The following is a 23220-nucleotide window of genomic DNA, read 5'->3' on the forward strand; positions in this document are numbered from 1 at the left end:
TTTAAACTAGTTTTAGCGCCAGTTTCGATGTCAAGAGTACATTTAAAATGTACCACAGCCCACAGGGCATACTGGATGAATATAGACTATAAGCACACGTCTCTAACACTTTACTTACTGTATTCCATGAAGGACCAGTCCGATGTAGAAGATAACAAACATGTGATGATTATACCAAAAAACTTCAAAATATGATCTCCTACAAAAAAAATAAGAAATTAAGAATAACAGGATGTCAACAAGAGGGCAAACACTATTTCAGAACTCAACAAAAAAATAAATAAAACAAGTGCTGAATCAAAATATTAATTTTGGCGCCAACATGAGTGACATACCTTATAAGTTCCGTCGAGGAAGAAAGCTGGCAAAGAAACGGAAAAACGATTCAGCTGATAAACTTAATTAGAATTAAACATATTTAACTCTTCTAAGGCAAACCGCGAAAACTGTAATTTTGGAATTTTTGGTGGTCAAATTCCCCCCCCCCCCCCCCCCCGCTACCTTTCAATTGTGAGTCAAATGGGCAATTCCCTCTACGAGAAATGCCTACAGGGAGTCATGGTAGTCGTATTTAGCGTTGCCAAGTCTCTAGCCTGTTCCAGGCTTTCGGTAGTGGGGGAGAGCGAAAAACGCGGGCGAGCGAGGAAAAAACGAGGAAGGCGTCCCCCTCGTTTTTTCCCTCGCTCGCCCGCGTTTTTCACTCTCCCCCAACTATCGAGAGCCCGGAACAGGCTACCAAGTCTCGCCCATGTTTTGCTAAATACGACTTCCATGATTCCCTGCAGTCGTGTCTCATAGAGGTAACTGGCCATTAGAGGCTCAAATGCTTTGTGTCTCAAAGTCTTTGAATGAAGTACCTCGGATTGTTCGAAAAACGTGCAAAACTTCTGCGAAAATGTCAAAGAGACCAGATTAAATTTTGTTTCTCTTTCGATATTATTTTACACGAACTGTATGCCGCTCAAAGTAGACACAGTAGTTTACTCACCGCCCTTAAAACTTTTAGCGAACTTTCTTCTTACTTAGAAAGACATTTTCTTTAATCGGAAGAAAAATAATTTTATCTTTTTTGGGAATTAAGTATTGCCATCAACAGTATTTTGATGCAAAATTGGAGAAATCTGTCTACACAAAAATTCTATTTTGTCGATTATTTATTTATTCATTGATACTCTCTCCTCCGCAGAGGTCTCTTTCGTGTTTCGAGCTGGGAAATAATAGGGAGAGGAACGGGGAGCCGGAGAGGTGAAAAGTAAGCGCGCGGAGCCTGGAGAGAATCGAAACGAAAGCGCGCGGGGCACACTGGGAAGGGGAAAGGAAAGGAGCGAGACCTCGAGGCCTCCGCTCCTTCGCCCTTCCCGTCGTCTCCCGCGCTCCCCCTATTTTTCATTTTTCGTGTTTTCGCCTTCCTTCCCCCGTGTTTTTTCGCCTTTCCCCACGAAAGAGGCCTCTGCGGAGGAGAGAGTCATTGATAAGAAGCCGTTATTTAGTTTTATTTTACTCATACCATCAGAATAAGGCAAAGTGTGATGACTGCTCCTGTAATTCCGGACGCTATAAAAGAGAAAAAAGTTAGGATTTACATTACAACCTGACGTTTCCTGGCAAAATAAACAAACTATAGTACTATAGGGGTGCACTTTGCTAATAAAAAGATTATGAAAGATTATGTTAATTCAAAGTCATCTTCAGAGCAACAATCAGTTTTCAGCACTCGATACGAGTTTGATAATTGTAAGTGTTCCTCAAAGGCCAAGTGGCTTACTATAGTTTGCGTTATTATCTACAATCTACATGAGGCGGCCAACAGTCTTTTCACTGCCCCTGATTCCCTGTTTGGGATGCTAGTCCAGCCTTTGCTTATTAAGCATCCAAGCGATATCACTTGAACTCATTCAGGTGTTTAGTTGTTAAATAGTATATACAAAAACGTTTAATAGGACGTTGACGAAATTCACCGTGTTGTTTCACGTTACAGATTAAACCAGAATTAGGTCAATTCGAACAGTTAAGGCACGAGAACAGAGCTATATTTTATTGGTCAATAAACCTTTTTTTAATAATACGTACTAAACATATGATCCATTCATAACATTACCTAATTTCCACAGCTCCACGACTGGTACCTAACAAAGACAACGTAAAAAATTAACATTTAATTAAATAAAATCCTCCAATTCGAGCGCTCTATTTTTCCCTTTACAATTAAGACATCTCAAGTTTGACCTGAAAATTCCATACTGATGACGTAGTTATGCGGAGATTTGAGAAGTGTCTCTGATTGGTTGTTTCTCTCGGTTTTGAATTTTCGCGCGCAAGTTTTAGCCAATCAGAGATAATACAGAGATGTCTGTAGATCTACGTCATCAATAAGGGACCTTTTCATTTGGGATCTATGACGCCTCTAGAGAGGGGAAATATTCGAGTGTGTGGAGAGACGTAAGGTCTCATTAACTTAGGCTAGTCAAAACTACACTCAACAGTTAGACAAAGAAAGAACCTTAAGAATCGTTAACTTAATTAGGGAAACGAAGAAAAAGTACGGGGTAGAGATAAATATCTGTTTTGGAAATGAAAAACTATGGTGGAGGTTATGAACGTAAATTAACAACATACGTGAACACAAGGAAAGTCATATATCAGCTTTTTTTCAAAACAAATACCCCCGAACTACAGTTCTTAATAATTTTTCCTGCCGTAGAACACGTGTACTATACTTTATCCTCCAAGTTCCAAAAATATTGCTTTTTAGCTGCTCAAGAAGGTTATCTTCTCAATACCTTTTAGGTCACTTTTTCCATACGTGTTTTAAAGCGGGCCTACCCTTCTACAGCTTTACTTTTTTATACTTGATACAGCAACTAGTCAGGAATGGATTTAGAGGGAGGCCGAGGGGGGTGGCGTCTCCCGTTTTCTCCTCAGATGCATTAACTTTTGGTCACAAATGCTCCCAGGTTACTGTTAACAACATCTCCACGAACGTGATTTTTCATTGGGGGGAAGGGGCGGACGGGTTGGGGGCCGCCGCAATTACCTCTGCCTCCTATTTGTGAACTTTCTGAAACCGACCCTGCTAGTGGGGATATGTTTGGGGGAGGGGGGATTATGGTGAGGAATATGTCAAAGGGAGTATACAAACTATCTTCGCGAAGGCCCGACGTTTGTTTCAGTAAGCTAACACAAACACAAATTAAAGAATATTTCTTACAGCGGTTCTGTCTCTTATGGGGTTCAGGTAAGTTTCGTCGCCAATATCTTCCATGTTATTCAGTCTCTGAACAAGCGTGTCATTACTCATGTGTGAGTCAACAAAGAACTCCACATTAAAAACGTGAGCCACAATGTGGATGACTGTAGGTAAAATAAAACGACAAAAATGTTAAGTTAACAATAAGTAATTAACAACGCTACTACTTTCATTTCTTTCAGCCGACATTGTAATTAAAACGTTGGCAAGAAAATATTTTTGTTTTCTCTACAAACGAAAAACTTGAAATGTACGAGAATTTTTTTTTTTTTTTTTTTTTTGGGGGGGGGGGGGGAGGCATGCGTGATGTAACAAGTATGATACAAAAAAAAATGATCTCTCGCGTGCTGGGAATCTACATCCATCTGCAAAACAAGAGAGTTTCAATTCAAGAGAAATGTCTAAATTGGATCCTCGCACACAAATAAGATAGTACGCAAAATTCTAATAGGTCATTTCCGAGTTACCCTGAATGCCTCTGTTTCAAAACGAGTCTACGTGCGAAACCATTTATATGAAATGAGTTTCACCTACAGGAGGGGGTGAATACGTTCGCGGATCAACGGATTTGGCCTTAAAAAACGCATGGATTGTGGATTTTTGCGATTCATCAAGCGGATTCGCGGATCTCGAAAATACAACGGATTGGGGATAAGCTGAGAATTTTGGCGCGGATTCTGGATTCTTCATGACAGAAAGTTCGGATCGTGGATACTCAACGAAGTTCGGATCACTTTAGTCGGTCTTCGAAACTTCTTAAACAATTGGCATTAAAAGCAACATATACTGTCCGTTAAGGTGAAAATATACCACAGAAAGTTTTCAAGTAGTGCAGATGCGGGTAGCGGATGACGGATTTGGCAAAAAAAATAGCAAGGATCGACGTATTTGCGTACCCTTATTCACCCCCTTCCTACAGGTTCATTTTCATGCAAATCAAACTTATTTGCATTTGAGTGGTTCCGCACATAGACTAGTTTTTAATCAGAGGCAAAGGGTAACTCGAAAATGACCTATTGCGAATTCTTCATTACAAAGCTGAAAATGATCCATAGTTTTATATTTCTTTTCGTGGTAGGTATCTGTTCTCATTGTTACTTTGTATAATATTTTTTTTAGTTTTACCGTCATTTTTTACTTTTACTAATGTTTAACGTTAGAACAAGCAGTTTAAAGGCCTTACCAGTCTGAAGACATATCATATACGCGATGTATTTGTGAAATGTCATATGTTTGTCCAAAAGACGAAGAACACTGTGTCCACACTGCAACAAACATACAATTCTATAATTATTATTCCTGGTTGGCAGGCACGTGGAATCAAAGGAGATATTTCTAGGCAAAGTTCACGTACCCCCAAGCCTCTTATGGACGATAAGAGGTTTCTACACATTGTCAGAAGAATGAGCATACAGTTGAAATTTAACACTGCTGCAGAAGCTCTTGCGAACGCCAGCCCCTCCTGTAGAAAAAAAAAATGAGTATAGTCAATAAAACAAAATCTAGTAAACACTTCTCGAAATCGATTGGTTCTTATCACGTTCTAGTTTTCATCAAAAAATGTGTCTACCTAATTCTTACTAATTTTCGCACGATATATCGCACGAAAATTAGTAACAATAAGGTAATAACAAAGTATCCAATGACAAAACTCTCGTGCTGTGCACTTGATGGGGTTTCTTTTTGTTACTTGACTGCACCAGATTCTCGATAAGCCAGTCAGAAGCCCTGTTGTTTACTGTCCTCGAAAATACGAACCATCCTTCGAACCATCCGGTGAAGTGTACCGAAACGTTACTACTTAGTATGAGAATATTCATGTTTAACCCCCCCCCCCCCCCACACACACACACACACACACACACAGCGGTCAAACGCATTAGCTCGCGGTTGCGCATGGCATTTCTGCGATAATTCGCGCGCAGAAAAGTTTCCATACAAAGTCTTAAATTTTCCGAAAACTTTCGCTTTAAAGCCAAAAGTTAACGCCGTCCGCTGGAAAGTTAAGGTTTATACGCCGCTTATGGATTGGAAATTTGATAGGTCATCTTCACTGAGTGTCCCAGCTTGAACTGTTCTTTCACCGTACTAGTTTTCTGGTTAACAATTTCTTGCAAAAGTTTGCCCACTTTCAAGTCGAAAGTTCGAGGCGGCGAAGACCGGATGTGACGTCAACTTTTGCGTTTGACCGCTTGTGAACCCCCCCCCCCCGCACACACACACACACACACACACACACACCCAATCCCCGCCTCATCCCATTAGCTTTTCTCGTCAGGTTGCCATGGCTATTCACCGATACACTGCAATTTGGGTAGAGAACAGATACTGTGAGAGTTAAATGTCTTGACGTAGAAACGCAGTGCACCATTTCCTGACCAGCCCTCGAACCCAGACCGCTCGAGCCGGAATGCAGCGCGTTAACCACCACAGCGCTTCCCTTCACAGCGGTCAAACGCAAACAATGACTTCACGTCCGGTCCTCGCCACCTCGAACTTTTCTAAGAATTTGACTCCAAAGTGTGCAATCTTTTGTAAGAAATTGTTAAAGAAATAGCACGGTGAAAGAAAATTTCAAGCTGGGAAACTCAGTGAAGATCAATTATCAAATTTCCAATGCATAAGCAGCGTCAGGAGTTTAACCTTAACTTTCCGGGGACAGCGTTAACTTTTGGCTTTAAAGCGAAAGTTTTCGGAAATTTTAAAGGTTTGTATGGAGCCGTTTTGGCGGAAACTGCGCACGCGCGCGACATTTGACCGCTGTGTGGCGCCCCCCACACCTGGCGTTGGACCTGATGTAGACAAAATTTGTGTTATAAAATTTATGTTTTAGAAATATTGACATTCACCTTGACGATGGCTCGCAGATAGAAGTTTTTTTTGTCTGTTTGGAGGGAAATGTAGGCATTAACAAATAAATATGTGTTGATTCCCATCCATGCTACCTACAAAGACAAAAAGAATAAAACACATTCAATAACTAGAACAAGTCCGCCCTTTGCGTAAAACCAGATTTGCAATCTGTCCGGCATAGTTAGGCCTCAAGTGACATCTAGCTAGCAGGTGCATTCTCTAAAACAAGATATCGACCAAACAAACAAAGTACTAGTCAAGCAGTTTAGTTCTGCGTTGTCTGGTGCTTAGCATATAAAAGTATCAGATCAGGCCTAGATCAAACGCCAAACCTTTCATGAGCCGAACGTAATGCACACAAGCAAAAGCTCATTTACATTAAGGTCGGGACACCCTAGGCGACAAGTCGCTGCAACATGTCGCGGAGACAAGTTGCTGCAACAAGTTGCCTCCTGTGACATCGTGCATTTTTGCGAGAATCTTTGTCACTGCAACAGAGCTGCAACGGAGCGACTTGTCGCAGAGACCTGTCGCTGCGACTTGTCGCCTAGTGTGTCCCGACCTTTAGTTTAGCTTCGCTCATGATAAGGGACGGACCATTATTTTCTTAGTTTGGGGGGGGGGGGGATGAAAAATTTTCCTCTGCAAACTTTTTTTTTTAGTTTATGCACCTCTGCAAACATTTTTTTTCGAAATTCTTACTAATTTTTGTTATACATATCATGTTTGCAAACAATTTATTTTGTCTTTCCAGGCCCTGCAAACAATTTTTTTCAATATTTTTCATCCCCCCCCCCCCTCCAAAAAAATAATGGTCCGTCCTAAGTACCGCGTCAGTACCAAAGGCCGTGGTTTTTAATTTTGACTTCGTCCAATCTGAAACTAGCATTACCACCTACAGTTAATTAACTTACCGTTAGTTCTGGGATACAGTACAGGATATGGTTTTGCTTTGTAAAAATTGCGGGATTTACGGCACACTATACACTATTTTTATTTTATAAGAATATTGTTTTTCCAACCTAGGCTAATTTTAGGCTGAAAATATTCTTATGAACATTCTTATAGTCCGGCGGCTTAGCTCCTGAGTTGTGCGATTTTTGATACAAGCACCAAACTTTGCGGGATTACAAACATTCGTATACTAATCAATTCTTGATATGGTGCCAACGCCAGTTTTCTATTTTTAGCTAGTAAACAGCAATACGAAGTACTTCTTCTTGTACTTTTATAAACCTTTTATTGTAGATTTTTATTCATAAATACAGATGTGAATACTTTAAATTAGCCTTACAATTGTCATTCTTTACCATCTGTTTGATACCAATAATTTACTAGGAAATTATTGCATGGGAAAAGATTTTTCGTTCCCCGCTCTCTGCTCCCTGGCGTCTTTCGTTTTGCGCTTGCGTCCGGGTCTCTCGCGATCGGTGAACCGTTCGCTAACAGAAGAAAAATAGCAAAATATAGGGCTGTGAACAGTCTAAATTAGGCCATTTCATTCTAAATTTTGTACGCTTGACTTGATATCACTTCCTGACATAATAGTATTTGTCTATAAACCAGGACAAACAAATATTTCACGAAATTTCAGTGATTTTAAGAAATTACGGTTTCCATGGAAACCGTGTTTTTTTGGGCTTGGCACTATATCTGAAAAAACTTCTGTTGGTGACCACTTTCATTGTGCCAAGTTTCATGCTTGTATCAATAACTGGCACGCGATGCATGCAGAAGCGATGGCGTTTCACGAGGGGTCTTACATAATTTTGAGGAAAACATAAAGTAAATAATAGTAGCTGACACCTTGTGTGTCGAAAAGACTGTTATCCAACTGCATCTTACATTTTTTTAACATAGGAAGCAATGTTAGTGATTGTATAAATAGTATAGTCCGAGGATCTGATGGAATTCAAATAAATGCAGTTGTTATGAATTCACAGACCAAGGATGCAAATAATACATTTTCTTCGTAGATTTGCTCAATTGAACAACAGTAATACTTTATTTTATATTTTTATTATTTATTTAGATTTCCCTATGTTGTCTCAACAAAGATTGCGTTATACTGCAGAGTGATATCACGGATAAACGACATATGATACGCGCGAACAAGCTTTTAAGGTCAAACGGTCTCTTGCTCACAGCGGCCCTTTGTATTTTAAGAATTAGAAATTTCTGTCTACTCAATCTAATAGATTCCATCATATATAATAAGTCTCTTTCGTTCATACATTGTAGTTTTTCATTCTAACTGCACAGAAGTATTTTGCTTTTGTGTTTTACGCGGCGATTTCTTGTTAAGTTAAACTTGATTTCTGTTCGATCGGGCCAAACAGACAAAACGAACCGATCGTGCGATGGCATAAAAGCGATGTCACGCCATCGCTTAAAAAGTGCACAATTCAACTAAAATTTCGAGCTAAGCCGCCGGACTAATAGTTAATACCGTTTGACATTTCCGTATTAGCATGCATCGAACATTTGGCTAGTGTAAGTTTTTATGGATTTATTGGCTGGTTAAAAGTGTTGCCGCTTAGAGAAATTAAAGGATTTATTTTACTGATCAGGAAATTAAAAACATATTAAATTAGTATTCTATTTATCAAATTTCATCTCAAAATTGTATCCTTTCTAAAATTACTCAGGCTCGGGTTTTTGTCTTATTAATATTCTTTTGAAGAGCGAAGTTAGTAAAATTTCAGCCTCAATATTCCGTTATAAACTGATTCATATAAGCACACACACACGAGAATTCGCGTTAATTAAGGTGGCTCATAGGGTCGACGCGCGAAGAATGGGTAGAAAGGGCGAGTGAAACCCCGGCAAATAAAACAAAGATGGCGCCTTCACGCGAGGAAATCCTCGGCGAGAACGGACTTGCTTCCTGGAACTAACTGACTTTCCTGTTTGAGCAGACCAAAGATTACAAAACCCTAAAAAGGTTTTCAGCAACGTCCCGGTGCTTCTGGCCGCTTTTGTAAGTTCGCGAAAAGAAAGACAAAATAAAAAATAGTCTCTGCATTGTAAGATACTTAAATTTCAGAGATCCTACATAAAGGATAGGGTATTCCTAACGAGCCATGGGGTTAACAGATATTCGACAGACCGACCGGACCCGTCACACTCAACTCGTATGTTCAAAGTTCGCGCATGCTCAAATGCGATTTGAATTTTATTCTGATACGTAATTGTTAGGATAGAAATCTGTAATTACTAAGTTTCCTTCGGTGAAATTCCTTAAAATTTGGCATAAATGTGATACCTTTTTAACTGCCCCTTTTGCCGTTTTTTTAAAAAATTTGTAAGCCATTTATTTGCTAGTCAAAAAAAACACAAAATAACCAAAAACGCAAAAACGACCTGGACAACTCCTACTTTTTTTGTTTCTAAAAGTTACTTCTCATCAGATTCAAGCCGTTGGGAGAATTTAAAGATTTGCACCGAAGAAAATTAAAGAAATTTAGATCCAGCCCTAGACCCATTCAATGAATATTAGTCACTATTTTGAGTTGTTGTTTATGGTTTACCAGAATTAAAGGCCTCATGTTCAAATAGAATAATGGACAACATATTTTTGTCTTTGTCTTTTGAAGAGCGGCAGCTTTTATTTAACTAGTTTAAAAATTACTACGCATAAATTCGCGTTAATGTTACTGCATGTAAGCACGCGCCGTAACATCTGAAAACCTATCGCGTTACCTTAAATGCATGTTAACATAAGTTTTCGACAATTCGCGTTAATTTTATTACGCGTATATTTTGTTCGCGTTGTTAAAATGCTTCGTTATATTCCTATAATAAGGTATTTGGCACTTCGATACATCGAGGGTTCACTGTAGCTAGGTCATGAAACATTTTGTTTTTCGTCCTCGTCGTTCCAATTAAGTATATTAAGATCAGATTCGTTTGTTCTTCGATTCTTGCTCGACTTCCTTTTCTTTTCTATTCTTTCCTTTCTCTTCTCATTTGCTTTTTCGATTTCCTTCATTCCCTTCTTATTTCAACAGGAAACGATTTGACCTTTTCTAACCCTGGGGAAGAGAAATTGAGACGTGCTCTTAAGCAACAAATGCTTGCGAGAGATTAACTACGACCACAAAAATTAAAAAGATATATATCCTGCATAACCGTGGCAGATATAGCATGCACGCTTGTATGCACGCTTGTATGTCCTTTGTGCGGCAGTCTTGATAGAAAAGAATTGTTAACACTTAACGATGAATATGACCGTGCAAATAAGCTAAGAAATCATATCTACCATTATTGTACCAAAAGGAGTCACAACAGTGTCCGAGAACAGTGTTTACTTTTTCACAGCGGAATATTTTTTCTGTAAACGTTTTGCAAATTGACGAAACGTAAAACTCTTGCTGTTTTTACCATGACGGTATAAGGACAATTCATGCCATGAATCGATCTTTTTGTCGAGAATAACTTCGATATTTTTGCGGAAGTTTTAATAAGCCATCCATTGTCTTCAAAATGAATTGTTGATGTTCATTTGCAAAGACAAGAATAGAACTTGAAAAGAACTTCATGATATATTGCACAATGGGATTATATTGGCTGCAAATTATGATTGTTTCTATTTTTCAATAACATTGACCGGTTTATTTTCGCGCACTAAAATAAATGTTCAAATGCTAATTAACGCGACCTTACACCCAAGAAACGTAAAGCAGAGTTCATGATTTCGTGTACAACGCTTATAAGACTGTTATTAATTCCCGCTGCGGCTCATTAACTTATCGTGAAATATATTATAATAGTGATAGCATGCAGAGATCGGGATAAATATAGCTAACAGTTCAAATTTGGCTAGGTTTTCGGATAAATCAAGCAATCTTGAGAGCTAGAAGATTCATTTATAACCATATTTGTGGCGTGCAGGAAGAGTGGAGGAAGAAAGCTAATATACCGGACATTTGAAACGAAAACAATGTAAATAATATTACATTTTTTGATCGCTATTTACTCGACAAACTACATCGCGTTCAAAAATCTACAATAACAACAGGCCTAGACTCGACTGACTTCATTTAAAAAGCGGCAAACTTATAAAGTAAGCGATTGGGATAGCTTCCATGATAGAAAATAAAAACCTATCCATCGTTCTTTTAAAAGTCTTGGACTTCAACAGAGCCGGAATTAAACAACCACACGAATTTGAAAATGAAATTGACTTACAATAACAATGTATCTTCCAAGTTCGTTCCTCACGGCGAATCTTGACATCGTTCCCAGCTATCAGCCACGGTGTTGTCGAGGTAAATAGTGCTTCGTTAAGGGGGCAAGTTATGGAGAATATTGTTGAAATACCGGTCGTAGCTCAGCCTCTGATCTGGAAACAACCATGCATAATCAATGTCATTGAATAATGTAGTCCATGCGTTACGGCATAGTATAAAACATGGACCGGACTCTGGACTGGACTATGGACTCTGGACTTTGGACTCTGGACTCTGGACTCTGGACTCAAAAAAACCTGGACTTGGAATGAAAAAAAAAATAAAAAACAAAAGGAATTAAATTAAATTATCCACACGATGATTAATGTGAAATACAGACCTGTGTTAAGGCTGATAATATTAAAGGCTGATTTTTGTTCTATCAAAACTCTATTTCTTCTTGTCTCTCTCTTTCTGCAGCCGTTTATAGGGATGTCACACAACGCTCTGAACGCTCCCCAAGAGGGGGAGCGTTGTGTGACATCCCAAAAAATGCTGCAAAGGAGACTGCGTTTCTGTCGAAGTATTTATCGTTGCGCAGTGGTGAATGGTATGTTGTAACAGAAAGAATGAATTGCTATTGTGTCTTTTCTTTTCTCTTTTTGAAGTGCCTACTGCCTGTATCTCTTCAGATGCTGTGTAAAGTGGAGTCTGTTCTCGGCCCGATGGCTGTTACTACTCTCGTATGGGTGTCAATAACATATGTATAACTAATTATCAAAACGACAGGGCTCTGAAACGTTCAGAGAGAAATCATGAATCTGTTATCTTTAATCAGTTCGATATATAGGTACTAGGTGAACTGTCACGGTTGATAAATTAAACGCAAAATAGACAGACATGTATGATGACGAAACTTTTGCAGAATTGATGTATAAAGTAATCAACATGTTTCAAACAACTGCCAAACAAAAGCCAAAATTGACTGCGCCATACAAAACAAAATGGAACCAACGTTTTTATTACTGAAGAGAATCGAGATTTTATCAGGTGATAAGGGGGCGCCGCTTCCCTTAATCACAGTTTAACGGGTTATACGGAACAGTCGCCTTTGCGAATGTTCTAATTCCGTTTATCTTGAAAGTTAAATGCTTTTATGTTGCATAGGTAAAATAAATGTTGCAAGTTGCTAGAAACTGGTGAATGCAGCGTTGTTATGTTTCATAATTTTAGCGACATTTTGAGCTGACACTCAAGGGTTGCGTGCTGGTAAATATTGTAATCATAGGCGAGCTTATTGTTAGGTTTTTATAGCAATTAAAAATTGACGCAAATGTCGATACAATGTATGCTTGAAAATGTCTGTCTATTTTGCGAATACTTAAAGCCGTTTCATTTATCTCCCGTGACAATTCACCTAGTATATGTCAAACTGATTAAAGATATCAAATGCGTGATATCTCTCTGAATGTTTCAAACAGGTAATTACCAATAATTGGCAGTTTTAGCCACCTTAGTGGCATCCCTGCCTTTGATAAATAGTTATACACATGTTACTGACACCCATACGAGAGAAATAGGCATCGGGCCGAGGACAAACTATACATTAAAAACAGCATCTGAAGAGATGCAGGCAGTCGGCACTTCAAAAAGAGAAAAAAAGGACAAAATAGCAATTCTTTCTTTTTGTCACAACATACTATCCACCTTTTAAAAAAGGGGATGTCACGCAACGCTCCTCCACAAATTGGGGGGGGGGGGGGGCGTTGCGTGACATCCCTAAAAACGGCTGCAGAAATAGAGACTTGCAGAAAATGGAGCCTTGATAGAAAGAAATAAGCCTTTGTGGAAAAATACAATTAGGCCGAGGTATATTTTTTGACAGAATAAAAATACGCTCTGTATCAGAACGCCCTGAAACTCTTTTCTAAACAGAGGACTCTCTTTGGCTAAACGGCATGCCAAACACCTCAAGCAAGGCAACAGGCATTACTGTCTTTTAAAACTGGTCTGTATTTAACTTAATCCGTGGCTCTGTGGCTAATTTTTATCTTTATTCTTACTTTTGTTTCGTTGTTTTTAATTGTTTTGTAGTGGAGTCAATAGTTTTTTTTTTTTTTGAGTCCAGATTTTTTGAGTCCAGGTTTTTTTGAGTCCAGAGTCCAGAGTCCAGAGTCCAGAGTCCAGTCCAGAGTCCAGAGTCCAGAGTCCAGTCCAGAGTCCAGTCCATGTTTTATACTATGCCCATGCGTTACATTAATTTTGTTCAATCCGTCACGCTTGGCTACACGGGATCTCTTGTCACGCAGGCTCACCTTGGGCCACACGCGCGATCGCGCGAAGAGCGATTCCGCAAGCAAAGCGATAAAGGCTTGCGCCGCTCGCTGTCACGGTTTCGCCGCTCGCATTTCCCAATCGTGATCCTGCTCCCAGGCTACTTATGGCGCACTCATTCAAGTTCCTAATCAAATGATGTGTCCCCAGAGTTTGTTCCTCGTGCCCCAGTCTCAGCCGGCTATAAAGAGGGACAAGCGGCTCTGGGCAGTCTGGGGACTAGAATGCACTCTTAAAATTCTAGCTTGGCTCCGAGGCTTAGGGGAATAAAACAAAAGATAACACATCGAGGTTGATGGATGAATGAATAAATTCTTTTGTTTTATTCCCCCAAGCCTCGGAGCCAAGTAATAATTTTAATATATCGGAACCGGCCTATTTTGACAGAATTTTCGATTTCAAAACTTTGTCGACGTTACACTTACGCACAAAACCCACCAGAAACCCCCTCCAGGCAGCAGTTATAGGTATACGGTTCGGTCAAATTCTGCTCGAAAAGCATAAATAAAATACAAAAAAAAAAATGATTTGGCCGTCTATGACTGATCCGCATAAATGTCTTGATTTGAGTTTAGCGTGGTGTTATTTATTTTAATATTTGTTAACAAGGCTCTTGCCTTTTTATGAGGAATTTACACAGTTTAATATTTCGCTTGTATTAATTTGTGTTCAACACTAGGCCAATCATATGGTATTTATTCGATTAAACGCCTCCCTCGAATTAATGCCGCCCTCGAATAAACGCCCCACATAAGGGCAGAAATATTAAACGCCGCCCTCGGATAGACGACGCATCATGATGCGGCGTTTATTCCTATGATTAAGTCAAAAAAGCAAATCCAGTAATAATCAAGTTTGAACAAGCCTCAATAATATTTTCTTTATTGTAACAGTGTTTTTAGATATTGAATGACAGTCTTTTCAGGCAAGCACTAAAACATTTTTCTGTTTTTAAAACTCACTGATATTCAGTTACCATACTATTGTCAGCGAAAAATAAATTGACTTTTAAATAAACGCCGCCCTCGAATAAACGCCGAACTTGAATCACGAAAAATTTAATAAACGCCGCGGCGTTTCATCGAATAAATACGGTATGTCAGTTGAACGCCTTTCCTTTATCATTTACGAAGCGTGAGAGCGCGGTTTTTACCCGTTAATTTTTTACTCTGTGAAAGAAAAACAAACTCCATTTCAATCATTAAAAAAAACGGGGAAAAAGCATAGTCACGGATCTTCATCATCATGATAACTAAATAATGTTCATTAAAATCAAGGTCCGGATATGACAAGGCAAGCTCGACTGTATTTTTGTCGGCTAAAGATCGGAGTTCATGCAAAATTCAGTTTGATGTAAAGTTTACGGGTAAATGCATTTCTTTATTTTCGGCCTAAAATTATGCTTCCCAAGTAGAACTACTGTTTAAGAACAAAGCCACCGCTTGAAATAATTATAAATATAGCGGCCAGAGACAAAACTTTTGAATTTACACTGCGGGAGAGTTTTCAAACGCCAAGAATAGAACGAAGACATCATATATATTCTCTGTAGCGGTATAATAGCGATATGGTGGCTTGTAGCCAAAGAATTAAGTTGGATTCGGTGAACTATTCCTCAAATAATGCTGCAAATGCTCTATCTAGATGTTATCGTACATAAAACAGTTGACTTGTTTGATAAACCTTTATCAGACAATATAGTTGCAGTTTTCAAAAATTAGCATTTTTGTTCAAGTAATTATCTTGTTTGGAATTTTTTCCCGGGGGCTAAATGTACGTATAGATGCGCGAGTTTGTGGGTGATTTAACGTCTGTGTATGAGCGTTCCATTTCAGCTAATCTGCTGCCCTTCTTGAGCCAAATACGTGGATAGCATTTTAACATGCTAAGGTCGTGTTTTGTTAAAACCAACTGTTTTAACCGCATTGCGTTTTGGTTGATTTGCTTGAAGTAACCCAACAAAATACGTTTTCCGACTATTTTCAGTTGAGACTTGTTGATTACCGTTCGACCCGTGTTCTACCTTTTTGGGGTTGGCTGAGATTGGTTAAGTCTATTTCGTTTTCTATTCGGAAAAACCGTTTTCAGTTGATAGGATTGTTAAATAACGTAAAAATTCCGCTTATAAGCCCCGTCGGTTATAGGCCCATCTACCCGTAGACAAAAAATGTTATCCGATTATAAGCCCCCTGGATATAAGCCCCCGCTTTCAATATCGCTCCAAATATTGTAATGAATTTGCTTTATTAAGGCTGGCCAGGCCCCGCGCTCTGTCGCCGCGTTTGCAAAGCGAGGGAGGAGCGCACACTGAAGCGACAGAGGACAGAGACGACGGGACGATCATATGAGAACCAGCCTTTATGAGTTTTTAAAGCCGAATTCAAAACCAGTTAATGAAAAACATGTATTTCGATCAACGCTGCTGTTGCTGATTTCAAAACGTTTTTTTTATTCTACTTATAAGCATGCAACCCCCGAATATAGGCCCTCCTGTTTATAAGCTCATCCAAAAACCATTTCGAAGTTGTATATGCCCAGGGTTTGAAGCGGAATTTTACGTCTTAACCGAAAAAATAGTTTAAAAAGTGTTCTATGGTAAATTTCCACCAAATTAACTGTTTCAACCTAGTTCGGTGCCTGTTGAAAAAGTTAATCAACCAAATTAAACAACCGAGAACGTTTTTTTTTTTTCAATAGAACGCGACTAAATCTGTTGTTAACAATAGTTGCTTGATTTTGGCTTAGTTGTGAAGATATTGGTCATAGTTTCAGTAGTTTGCCTTGGATTTCATTGTTTGTTTGTTTGTATTGCAAATAAATCACGCAAACATTTCTCTTAACTTTAAGAATTTTTAATAACTGAGATATTTTTAGCACATAAGCCAGAAAATGTGAAATGTCGTATCCAACGCACTATCGATCGACGTAGCAAAATAACTACAATATTCAAACAGCCTTTTTATAGCAAAAAAACCTGGTTTTGTGGTGACCTGCATATGCAATTGCGGTATGTGTTGATATCATGACTCATTTGCGTTTGTTCTTTGTTTTCTCATTATATTGACCTTCTAAAGGTGGCTGCTTAAGAGAAACTTAACTTGACATATATAATTTGTGCCCACATTGCACGAAATGATAGTAAGATAGAAATAAAGTTTGAAAGTAAATTAGCATAGGGCATATTTACTTAAAAGCATTCGAACCTTTATAACAATTCGAAATTTCGTGCTGTAAACAATTTAGATATACACATATTACGTAATCAGTGTCTCACAGCACTGGTAAATAAGTTACAAATAAGTTACAAATGAGTAAAGTAAAGGCCATGTTCGGAGTTAAACAAGAATTTTGTAAACAAGAATTTTTAATAGCATCAATTCATGGACAAGTAAATGTGAAGAATTTGATCTGGTCTTAGTTTCTGTACTTTCAAACACTGTGCGATGTTAGGCGATCGATTTTGCCTAATTAACATTGCAAGGTAAATCGAAGAAGCCGTTTTACGTTTCAACATACTATCGCTCCGAGTCGAAGGACCTTGTTTTAGCCTGGTATCTTCTGAAGCAGATTAAAGGCCCGGTGAGAAACTGATATTAAGGCTCTCGAATCTTTGATTTGTTTTTAAAGACGAAAAACTCTTAAAAAATACTTTATACATACAATACATACCTTTGCCTTTACGCCTCAGTTTTTGTTTGCTTTGCAGTTTCACTCTCTGGTAAACTGACGTCTCTGTTTGAACTTAGCTGAAGTGTTTTATCTTCACGGAATGTTTTCTAATCAAAGCGAATATTGTTTGGTTAAAATCGCGGTGTGGGGTCATTGAACTGAACAGTTTGCGTGAGAATCTTACATATAAATACGAATATCACTTGATTGTTATTCAAATGAATAACAAGCAAATGATAGGGCCCCTTTTGATACCAGCCAAGTGCTGTTTGGGCCGCCCTGCCTAAATAAAGTTGACTTGAATTTATTTGAATAGAACTTGAAATATCCACCTCATAAAAGTTCCACAATAGACATGTTTTTTTCCTTATTTATCTGTTTTTCACTTTTTCACAAGTTGTATAGTTTGTATAGTTTTTAAAACGCTGAGCACCGACCGGATAAAAGCAAAAAGAAATCACTTTGTGCGAAATAAAAACTGGAACGACATTAAAGGGAAGGAAAATTACTTTTAACCTCACTTTTCCTTCAAAAATAACAGGGTACATTGCTAAAAAAAGCGACAAATGATATTTCAGGAGCTTATTTTAAAATATCTTACTGAGGTGAGCACATAAGATGACGCAAAGACCACAAAATACGTATTATGGAATACAAGATCTATTTAGGTATTGTTTTGTACGATTATTAGCTTAATGAAAGCAAACAAAAGAAGTCAAAAACAGGTGAAAACAATTTATAGGATCAATTCTTTGTCTTTTGAATATATATCTCTCGGCGTTGGTTGAAAACCGTGAATTTTGAAGTCTAAACTCTATGGCCTTTAATGCAGCGACTTTTCGTTCACTTCCATTGATGTGCTGAAATCAGCGATCAACGGGCACCGAGATTGTTAATACACCAAACTTGTTCATTCATTCGCAAATGCTATGAACGAAATAACACAAGCACAAAGGTTTTTCTACATAAAGAACGTGACTAGACATAGTTATTTTTCTACAAAATTAAAACTGTCGGCGGTTTTTGTCTGTGCTGGCGGGTAAGCAGTGTTCATGCTGCGAGCCTCAATATTCAGTAGTGACGCAGCCATTTTATGGCACGTCATAAATTTCTGTATTTAGCTAGCTCTTGTAATTTTCCTGGACCAGCATCACGTCTGTTCATAAATAGCCTGTAAAAACAGCCGGGCAATTGGCTAGTTACGTTACCAGCTCACAACGGAACATAGAATACAGGCGGTTCATACTCTATCAGTCATGTATAAGAGGATGTTTACCGCGCTGTTAAGCATTACATTTGAGTTATTGGTGCTTGAGCTGACTTCCCTTTCCGGGGCTTAATAATCCGTTCTGACGTCATTTTGACGTCAAATTGAAGCTAGCTGAAGTGGCCCTGCTGTTCAAAGAGCAGATCAAACGTAATCCAGTGGATAAATCCCTCAACAACGATAAATCTAACGGCTCTTGTCCAAATCTGGTCATGCAATGGATAAACTTTATTGTTTGGATATAAATTTGGCAGTCGATCTGATATGCAAAGTCATGGACTCCTTATGACTTGGCGTTCCTTACATGTGTCCAGCACGTGCACGCTTGAAGGTGATGTAAACAAGTTTTGTGTTGTCTTGGTGATACCGTTTATTAATGCATATGCGGTGTAGATATTGGTATTGCCACCAAGTACCATATATTTGAGGCAAATTAAATTGACCTTTTATTTAGCGAATCAATGGTTCGTAAAAGTCGCATTAACTCGTTTTATTCGCATGCGTTTATTATGTTATAATTCAAAAAATTGTCACCATATTTAGTAGTAATTAACTATGTTGTCACATTGCTCAGATATGGTCATGATGTCGGGGCTGAGAAAAGGCCAAAATTTGTGCCCAAGGCTGAAATTTGGTTAAGAACCAATTTTTATTTTTCCTCTTTGTTGTAAGTGACAAATACATGTACGAAATGAATAAATCTTTATTCAAATCCTGACTGAAACCAACATTGTCATCACTCATTGTCGACGTGAACACATACATTTCGGTTAGGAACGAATTTACTGCAATTCCTCTTTGTTTTTAAAATTTAAAAACTAAGAACATTTTAAGAACATTGAGCCTCGGCCGAAAATTAGACGTTCTCATTTAAAGCAAAGAGTGCATCGCCTGATTTAAGCAAACTTGAACTTCAGCCTCGTCGGGCTGACATTCCATACGATTTTGCAGGACAACTGTTAAATATTGGATTCCCAAATGTAATATTGGTTAAAGAGTGCCCTTAGAGAGGCAAAATTAATTTTCACAGTGTATGGTTGCTCGTGAAACAACGCATTAAAGATATTGCAGTCGAGCGATGAAACGGGTCCAAGATTTTTCTATCAACCTTAACTCCTCTCCAAAAACAAGCAAACAACACAAACAAATAAACAAATAAACTGAGGTTGTTCCGTTAAAACCCCTCATGATAACGTTCCCTAGCCATTTCCACTGCGGAGAACATAATTGTTAAATATTGTACGTACTTTTAGTTTTTGTAGATAAATTTACATGACATTTTCGCGGAAGGTATTATTTAGTTTCGTATTGCCTTGATTTGACCTAATTTGGTTTTCGATATTTTTCTTTTCCTTTCTTTGCAATCTAAAAAAGGGTTCATTGAAAGAAATTTCTCAGCACCGTCTATATTCTAAACATAACTAAGTGTAAGTGTATAGAAAACCGCGATCGAACATTTGTGTTGGCCAGTAACAAGAGGTTTCCCATTCGATAAACCATTATTTGTATTTGTGTATAATTTCTGTTAGCAATTGTTCCGTAACACGCTAATTAGTTCCCAAGAATAACGAGAGAGCGAAAGACAGCCATGGCATTTGAAACTGAAACAATTCTAGGATGCCTGATTTCATCATCTGCAGGAATAACATGGAATAAAACTCTAAAAGGTTTAAGGAAGTTTTGACAATGTTGTGACGTAATCAATGCTTTTGATGTTATTCATTCAATAAGACCAAGAAGCAGACGAATTAATGTTAAGCCTTTGCTTAGAAGAAAAGTAACCCTTCTACTGCGGGTAAAGACAGAATAAAACGTAGCTACTATTAAAGAAAATTATAAATGTCTATTTTAAGAAATACGACAATTTTTTTAAGTTTGAAAGACATGTTTCGACAGAGCATCTGTCAACTTCAGTTGAATGGTTTACAAAGCACAGAGAGTTGAATAATAAGTAGACAAAAAATGCTGTGAATTAGAAAGATAATTTTAGATTTACATGATGTAATTGCTGATTGAGGCAAGGTAGTTCCTTTTGAAAGGTAGGTAGTTCCTTTTTCGAAACAACCAAATGTTCAAAACAAAACTTTAATATATATTAAAATAACTAACAATAACATAAACTGTAACAGTAACAAATTGTTGAAAGTTCAGTTACTTTTACAAGAATTGTTCATTTTATGCGAATGACGTTTCGACCGTTCGACGGTCATTTTCATTTTCAACTTGAAAATGACCGTCGAACGGTCGAAACGTCATTCGCACAAAGTTATTTTTTAGCCATTTTTAGCCTTTTTATTCTTATTGTCTATTGTTTGTATGTACATATTTTAGCGCTTTTACTATATTTACACATGTAATTTTATTCTAACACCTAACTTGAAAATGACCGTCGAACGGTCGAAACGTCATTCGCACAAAGTTATTTTTTAGCCATTTTTAGCCTTTTTAGTGCAGAATGCACTATTGTGATGGTTTGGTGGGTTGTCGTTTGCTAAATCCCTCAGGCGCTAAAGCACTATGGTGTAAACTTTTAATCACCAATTAATTAATTAATACCAATTAATTAATTATTCCTTGTGGAGGGGGTGGGGGTGGGGAGCACCTGACCGTACCCCTAGGTAAAACCTGGAGCACATCTACGTTACTTTCATATGAAGATCTCAAACGTATATATTTGTTTCAGAAAACCCTTTGCTCTCCTTGTGGTACTACTCAACGTAATTTACACCAAACGCATGCGCAGATTAGTCTACGTTGTTTTCTGGAACTATCATGAACATCGCTTGTATTGCGTGTTTGCGGTAGGCTTCCTGCAGACTTCTTGGCGCCAAGTAAAAACCGCAAATTAATTAAATTAGATTTTGAGACTTTCACGGCGCTTTCGTAATTAGGTATGCAAAAACTTGCACCGGGATTTTCGGCGTGAACACCTGATAACCAGGAAACAAATATCCTAGCTGTACTGCGTTTTAAAAAACCTGTCGAAAAATATGTTTTTTGATTAGATTTGTTTCTTTAGTTTTTGAGAATCGTCTTTCGTGCAGTCTAAACCGTAACTTAATTAAATTAAACAAATGTCATCGATGCCGCCGTAAAACAAACAAAAAACAAAAGTTTCATGTTATCGCATTTTCAAGGAAGACAAAAGTATTTTGTTACAAACGAACAAAAGTGTCGTGTTACGTTTGCAAAGATTAGCGTAAGGAACACCTGGGAAAGAATACAAGTAGCCTGTGAACAGTTTTTCCGAAAGTAAAATAAAGCAAATAAACACGAACATATATAAAACAACATACTTTCAATTGTTCCATATTGCATTCTGCACTTACCAAATCATCGAGATTTTTATTCTTATTGTCTATTGTTTGTATGTACATATTTTAGCGCTTTTACTATATTTAAACATGTAATTTTATTCTAACACCTAACTTGAAAATGACCGTCGAACGGTCGAAACGTCATTCGCACAAAGTTATTTTTTAGCCATTTTTAGCCTTTTTATTCTTATTGTCTATTGTTTGTATGTACATATTTTAGCGCTTTTACTATATTTACACATGTAATTTTATTCTAACACCTAACTTGAAAATGACCGTCGAACGGTCGAAACGTCATTCGCACAAAGTTATTTTTTAGCCATTTTTAGCCTTTTTATTCTTATTGTCTATTGTTCAGTTTAGCAGTAAATATATACTAGTTATGCAACGCTTTCGAGTGGTATACACACTCGCCTAAAGGCTCGTGTGTATTCCGAGAAAATACAAGTGACTCGTGTGATATTCCATAGTATACCACGAGAAAGTGTTGTGTAACTATTTTATACCATGCCATAGAAAATACGCTCACTAAATTTCATCGAGAATAAGATCGCAGCGCACGATGGGAAGGTTGGGTTGAATACCGTCGAATATACAACGGCTTTCCTGTATTCTGATTGGCTGTATTTTCTATGGCATGGTATCAATACATGTACGGTACGGTGAATGTTCATGAGTTTATCTCAGTTCGACGTCGACGACTCCAGTAGGGGCAGTTAGCCACAATAGAAGCTCTGTTTAGAATAGGGGCGCTGTAAGAATGGGGGCGCTAATTGGAGTAGGGGCGCTTATTATCAAAAACACATTCGAAGGGGGGGGGGGGGGGGGGCGCTTATTCGGAAGGGGGCGCTTATTGGAAGGAGGGCGCTAAATCGAATCATTACGGTACACCATGTAAATCTAAAATTATCCTTCTTATTCACACATTTTCACGTTCTGTTGTTACTACTTGTCTTAATTAGCATTTTTTGTCTACTTATTATTCAACTCTCTGTGCTTTGTAAACCATTCAACTGAAGATGACAGATATGCTCTGTCGAAACATGTCTTTCAAACTTAAAAATATGCCGTATTTCTTAAAATCTTTACGTGTCTGCTGTTCTCAAGACCTTTTGTAAATATTTATTGTAGTTGAGCTAGCAACAAACCAACCACTGAAACTGTCTCATGAACAAAGTTGCACCGAGACGTCGCGTATCCGCGGTATACATATCAAGACACTGCCCTCCTTTTGCCATTAAGAACGTTGGAAAAGCGATAATTCTAAGCACTTACCTTGTTAGTAAATTCAAGAGTGAATCGCCTGATACCAAGACGTTGTCGCATGTACAGTCCAGTGGGATGTGAATTCAATGTGATTCC

General features: G+C 38.1%; 1 protein-coding gene across 2 annotated transcripts in view; it reads right to left on the reverse strand.

The window, feature by feature from the left end:
• Window positions 1-17405, reverse strand: part of LOC144666957 (NADPH oxidase 2-like) — a 28601-nt gene extending 11196 nt beyond the window's left edge. Inside the window, exons 1-10 of one of the 2 annotated variants that reach the window (XM_078528407.1) lie at window positions 17275-17405; window positions 11291-11444; window positions 6097-6192; window positions 4602-4709; window positions 4431-4512; window positions 3209-3351; window positions 2099-2126; window positions 1508-1554; window positions 336-361; window positions 119-199 (exon numbers count right to left, since the gene is read on the reverse strand). In XM_078528407.1, the coding sequence (XP_078384533.1) occupies window positions 119-199; window positions 336-361; window positions 1508-1554; window positions 2099-2126; window positions 3209-3351; window positions 4431-4512; window positions 4602-4709; window positions 6097-6192; window positions 11291-11338 (659 nt within the window). In that variant the 5' untranslated portion in view covers window positions 11339-11444; window positions 17275-17405. Of the gene's footprint in view, window positions 1-118; window positions 200-335; window positions 362-1507; window positions 1555-2098; window positions 2127-3208; window positions 3352-4430; window positions 4513-4601; window positions 4710-6096; window positions 6193-11290; window positions 11483-17274 lie in introns of those variants that run through there. The other variant, XM_078528406.1, reaches the window with a different exon arrangement.
• Window positions 17406-23220: the final 5815 nt, after the last annotated feature.

The sequence above is a fragment of the Oculina patagonica genome, chromosome 9 (assembly GCF_052425735.1).
Source record: "Oculina patagonica isolate OP01 chromosome 9, crgOcupat, whole genome shotgun sequence".
Classification (NCBI taxonomy): domain Eukaryota; kingdom Metazoa; phylum Cnidaria; class Anthozoa; order Scleractinia; family Oculinidae; genus Oculina; species Oculina patagonica.